The sequence below is a fragment of the Myotis davidii genome, unplaced genomic scaffold (genome assembly GCF_000327345.1).
Source record: "Myotis davidii unplaced genomic scaffold, ASM32734v1 scaffold1252, whole genome shotgun sequence".
NCBI classification, from domain to species: domain Eukaryota; kingdom Metazoa; phylum Chordata; class Mammalia; order Chiroptera; family Vespertilionidae; genus Myotis; species Myotis davidii.
The window spans coordinates 562,862-569,400 of NW_006283888.1; the positions used below are offsets into that span (position 1 = coordinate 562,862).

The following is a 6,539-nucleotide window of genomic DNA, read 5'->3' on the forward strand; positions in this document are numbered from 1 at the left end:
CTGCCGAGCCCCCCATCCCCCCCGAGTGCACAAATTTTTGTGCACCGGGCCTCTAGTCTATATGTATAAAAGACTAATATGCAAAGTGTCCCTGTGGGAGTTGGATCGGGAGATTGGGAGTTCTATTGCTCACTATGATGTGCGCTGACCACCAGGGGGCAGTGCAGAATGAAGGAAGGCCTCGGTCAACTCTGATAGCCGGTCAGGCCTTAGGACCCCACCTGTGCATGAATTTCGTGCACTGGTCCTCTAGTACTATAAAAAGAGTGGTACAGTGAAATGTTGCAAAATCTTAACACTTGGTGAATCTAGACAAAAAATATGTAGGAATTCAGATTCTTACAACTGTTAAGTTGGAAACTTTTAAAACACACACACACAATTCTAATCCACAGGAAAGGGTGCTACATATGTAGCCTAACACAGAAAACTACTATAGGGACTCTTGAATTTGCAAAGGTTTAGCTAAGCCAGGTGGCATTTCTCTGCAATATCATACTGGGACCTGTTTAGAGAACATGTTGGCATTTAATATACCTCTGACTTTAAGAATGAGATTACATCTTATATATGCTAAAAAAGACCACACACACACACACACACACACACACACACACACACACACAAAAAAAATCCCCCACCTCCATTTCACTTTTCCTGGTCAAGTATATTTTTCTGAAAAGTCCAACTTCCTCATCTTTCTACCAACCAAGTATCCAACAAATATTTTTATAAATGAGATGCCCCAAGATATATTATGGTCAATCAGAAAATGATAAATGTACCTTGATAAGAGAAACAAAGTATTCACTTATATGTGCAGTTTTGAGAATTTTATAAATTTTAAAGAAAGTAATTAATACCATTAATTTTATTAACCAATAGCAATTTACAAAATACACTTCCATAACTCCAATGTTTATTTGATAACACTCTGCTTGCTTGCATTTCACTTTAAAATAAAACTATGGAAACCTCAATTAGAATTAACACAGTCCGAGGTTTAATTTTAAGTTTAGAAATAAAAGATTAAGCCCTTTTTTGATATAATTACTAATAGTCAATGAGCAGATAAAACATTTATCAGCAACCAGATTCATTTTACTAATTTGATAATTGTTTTACATTATCTTAAAGAACACAGCTTTCCCAATCAAATGTAAACTTTATTTTGATATAACATCATAGAATAACACTGGGAACCTTTTCAATAGTTAAAAGTGAAGCTTAACTTTTTATCAAAAGGAGAAAATTACCTTTTAGAGCTTTGTTTATTGAAAATCTGAAGCAAAAAATGAAAAATAAAGATTTTACAGTTTCATTAAGTTTCATACTTTAAGGACTAAAATATCTTTGTACAAAACTATCTCTGCTATATTTATATACCAACAATCATACTTTCTTTCCAATTATTATTGAAGAAAGTAGCTATTTCTTTTTAAATAGTTACAAAGAACTAGAGAACTCTTAACACCAGAAAGGATGAAACCCTTTTATCATACAAATTAAAATGTGAAGTTAACTTTTAAATCTACATTCAATCACTGTAATATGAACATATATACAATGGGACTGGCTTCATCAACTTTTCATTTTGGCATCACAAAGATGAATCTTCTGATATTCTATAAACAGTACATTTATATGGTAGTTAGTTTACCTAAAATTCAACTGAAATGGTAATAAATGAGTATAGAATGGAAATCAAGGAAGAGAAAGCCCAAAGTCATTTAAAGTAGCAAGAGCACGTTCCCAATGAATAGCTTCCATTCATGTTTCCAGGGCCCTGAGGATAAAAGAAAAATTTAAATTAACCACATTTTCTATTGCCTTCCTGCAAATAATTAGGAAAAAAAACCTTGTAACTATAAAATCACATAAATTTTCAAGGTCTGAGATTAATTAGGAGTAATAAAATACATAAATTTTAAAGATAATTATATTCCTTTTTCTCTAAGGAACACATCATAATAATAAAAAAAAAGAGATTCATACATAAACCTTAAAAATTAGCAGGTTATGGAGATTAGTTTAAACTAATATTTTACCCTGTTATAGTTCCCATCCTATATAATAAAAGGCTAATATGCAAGTCAACCGAACTGTGGAATGACAGGTCACTATGACGTGCACTGACCACCAGGGGGCAGGTGCTCAATGTAGGAGCTGCCCCCTGGTGGTCAGTGTGCTCCCCCTGTGGAAATGCCACTCAGCCAGAAGCCGGGATCATGGCTGGCAAATGCAGCAGCAGTGGTGGGAGCCTTTCCCGCCTCCACAATAGCACTAAGGACCCCTCAGGGTCCTGGACTGCGAGAGGGAGCAGGCCAGGCTGAGGGCCAACCACCCCTCCCCCCCCCGGCCCCTCAGTGTATGAATGTTGTGCTCTGGGCCTCTAGTTTCCTTATAATCTTCATCAGATTTCCAATTCTTTGTGTTTTGTTTATTTTTAAAATTTTGGGGCATATTAGCATTTTTAAAAATATGTTTTTATTGATTTTTTTTAAAGAGAGAGAGGAAGGGAGAGGGATAGAGAGAAATATCATCGATTGGCTGCCTCCTGTATGCTCCCTACAGGGGATGGAGCCCACAACCAGGGTATGTGCCCTGACTGCGAATTGAACCAGTTCAATTGTTCAATGGGTTGATGCTTAACCACTGTGCCACACCAGCAAGGCAGATTTCCAGTTCTTAATCATAGCATTTACTAACTAAATATTGTAAAAATTTTTAAATAAAAATAACTTTTAAAAATGCAAACAATATATAAAGTAAACAATAAGGAATTAGTATACAGCTTTAGAAAACAGTTGAGCAGTTAGTCAAAAGTTAAACATATGACCTTCTACTCCTAGGTATATACCCAAGAAAAATAAAAACATTTCTATATTAAAACGTATACACAAAAGTTCATAGCAGCATTATTCACAATAGCTAAAAAGTGGAAACAACTCAAATGTCCATCAACTGATGAACAGATAAAGTGCGGTATAATCTATATAATGGAGTATTATCCAGTCATAATAAGGACTGACATGCTGAGATGCTACATGGATGAACCTTGAAAACATTATGCTAAGTGAAAAATACCAGATATAAAGGCCACATGTTATATGATTTCATTTATATGAAATGTCCAGAGTTGACAAATTAAGAAATATTAGCGATTGTCAAATACTAGGGGAAAAGAAGATATCCACAGTTGGAGGAATAAGGAGTAACTGTCTGTGTGTTTGGGGTTTATTTTTAGGGTGATGAAAATGTTCTGGGTTAATGGTTGTACAAACTTGTGAATATAATAAAAGCTGCTAATTTTTAACTTTAGAAAGGTGATTTGTATATAAGTGGATTATAGTTCAATAAAAAAACTTAAAATGTTTTCCCAGTCTCATTTCTCAAAGATAACTACTGTTAATAACTTATTATCTTTTAGAATTTTTAAGACATATAATTAGCATATAAATATGTGTGATAATCTTTTCCTTTTTTCAAACACACAAGGGAACATTTTACACACACATTCATCCCACACCTCCCACCACTGGCTCAGCGATCATTCAATATACTTCATTCAGATATACCTCATCCTTTTAAAAGAGCATTCCATGACATGAATGTACCAGTTCATTAGGCACCAGTCCTCTATTGAGAAGCATGTGGGTTTTTTCCAGTCTACAGCTATTTCAAACAATCCTACAATGAACATATTTTTTACAGAGATCTTTCCATACATGAGTGTATTTATAAGATAAATCTAAAAAGTGAAATTACTAAGTCAAAGAATACATGTATTTTTAATTTTGCTTTTGCCAAACTACCCTCCAAATTTACACTTTCCCCAATGGTAAGTGAAATGTCTTGCCAGTGTTGTTTACCATCAGTTTTTTATCTTTGCCAATTTGATAGATGAAAAATAGTATCCTATATTTCTTTAATTTTAAGTGAAAGCATCTTTGTGTTTTGTATTTTTTATACCTATTTATGTCCTTTGTTTTTCTATTGTCAATCTTTAAAATGGCAAAGTATACTAATGTCTATAAAAAGAATACTACATATTTGGATTAAATAATTTCCACTAAATTTGTCTCTATCCATCTTCTCCTCCATTGAATCTATGATCTCTTAGAGTTCAGAATTCAAATCTTCATTTGGATTAATTCTGGTAACTTATTAAAGCTCATGTGCAATGAACAAAGACCACCTAGTTTATTAATTGGTTTGTGTGTGGAGTGATGGGAAAGAGGAAAGATATGTTATGAAGGTGGAATAAAATTCCTAAAGCTATGTATGGGGAAAGTAGTATCTTTGGACAGTACAAATTTTGCCAGGCAAGAGGCAAAAAAGACAAAACTTGGCTGTTATGTTTGCCCATAATTCAATAGGCTCCACCTAAATATTTTGTTGGTCTTCTCACTAAAAACTGTGGCAAACATGGGTATCTAAAGGTCTGTATATGCTGATGGGAGTGGTGGGAAAATTTTGGCAATAGTTGGTAACATAATATTCTGTGCAGTTTTTTTTTTGTGCTTACAATATTTCCCCAAAGTAATTTGTTTTAAGTGGTCTGCATTATAAATGCCTACCTGTGTTTTGATGTAGGAGTCTTATCCTGCTGCTTGTTTGGAACCTGGTGCAGGGGGCACAAGGCTGTCCAGCTGTTGGAGATGTCCTGTATTAATCAACCACTCATAAAACTTATTCTCCACAAGCACCTGGAACTGCTTCCTTTGATCCCTAAAATTGTAGTTGAGAGCAAAAAGAATGTAAAAACACTAATTCATACTAATTTTACTCCAAATGATTAGAAAACACGTTAATGGAATAAATGTTAAATTATTTCTAGTTACCCATTTGTTCTCTCCAAATAACTGTTCTGTTCAGTTCTGTACTTTAGACCATCACCCTCCAAAATTAATTTAGTCAAATACAATGCCCTCTTTGTAAAGAGTTATCAAAATTATATACTTTGTCCTACTGTGGTTATTTACTCAGATATTTACTGAGGACCAAGTAATGCTGCGTAGTGTTCTGACTTAAGGGGATAAATGTGCAAAGGAGAAGAGACAAGGCTGCTGTCCAGGAGGGTCTGTACTGTCGACTCCAGAGGACGCCATTCACAATGTGATCTGTGTAGTCTATGTGCTTTATGGATGTGTCTTCTAGTAGGGAAGATAGGTAATATATAAAATAAATATAAGATATGAACTTAAGTAGTTGTAAATGCCTTCAAGAAAAATACAGCAGAGTAAGGGAATGGAGAGTACTGAGAATGCTATTTTAGAAAAGGAATGAACAAAGAAACCTTCTCTAAAATAACACTTAAGCAGAGGTCTGAATGAACGGATGGATTGAGCAAATAAATATCTGGAGAAAAACATTCCAGGCAGAGGAAATAAGAAGTGCAAAAGTTCTAAAATGAAGCATATTAATATGATCAAGATAAAGAGAAGAGTAGCTTCTGACGATGAGGAACTAGCTCAGTACTATCAGGTCTTAATGTAGCTGTGCTGTTTGTGGAACATAAACAATTCCACAGAAGATCCAGATTACACAAAACCACTCTGGGATGATAATAGATTAAGGAAAGGACATGGACCACTCCATAATCTTCTCAGTCCAGACAAAAGACAAAACATTTTGTGGTCCAAACCACAAAATAACCAAACATTACCCTTTCCAGGCTAATGAGTAATGGCTGCTTCTTTACAATTATAGTTTTAGCTCCACTTTATTCTTCCCACCTTTAGTACAAAAATTATTAAGCCAAATCATAGAATCTCTTGCTTCCACATAGCATCCAACTCACAACAAAGCCTTGCTTCCTAGAACCCTCCCCCAAATCACCTAACACAAGTCAAAACCCAGTAAGTTCTTTTTAACACCTGTTCCCTAAATGAAACACAATTCTCTCCCTACTTGCAATGCATAATAAGACCTAGCTTTGTTCTATATATCCATTCCTGGTGATCTTTGGTCCAAGGACAATGGCTAAGTAATAGCAAGATTGTACATGGCAGAAGGGGAATAAATGAAGAAAAGAACAGCAGGAGGGCTGGTAGTATGGTAAAGATTTTAGATTTTATTCCAGATATGATGGGAAGTCATTAGAGGGATCAGAGTAGAAAAATGATACAATCTAATCATTTTTAAAAGACATGTTGCCAATTTGTTTTCAAATTGATCAATAACTCTTCTGTTTTCCTATATTCCCAAAGTTAAATTGAGTGCTTTTCCTTGTTTTTAGTGTTATCCATGATCTTACCACCTGAATACACAATGATTCAAAGTCAATGTTTATTAAATACTCATCACATGTACATGTGTATAAGCTTTTCATTGTATGTAAGGAAAATCTAGGCATATAAATACTAGAAGCTTTCAAACAATAAAATTGCTTTAAAAGGATGTTTTCCCAATGATCATTTTTTATATAGCATCATTATAAGTATCTATTATATTATACTAAGGGCCCGGTGCACGAAATTCGTGCACTGGGTGTGTGTGTGTGTGTGTGTGTGTGTGTGTGTGTGTGCGGGGGAGTG

The 6,539-nt window shown here is 34.6% G+C and overlaps 1 protein-coding gene across 1 annotated transcript in view; it reads right to left on the reverse strand.

The window, feature by feature from the left end:
- Positions 1–1,288: 1,288 nt before the first annotated feature.
- Positions 1,289–6,539, reverse strand: part of TBCCD1 (TBCC domain containing 1) — a 24,297-nt gene continuing 19,046 nt past the window's right edge. Inside the window, 2 exon segments of the mRNA XM_015567649.1 lie at positions 1,289–1,786; positions 4,581–4,731. Coding sequence (XP_015423135.1) covers positions 4,602–4,731 — 130 coding nt within the window. The 3' untranslated portion in view covers positions 1,289–1,786; positions 4,581–4,601.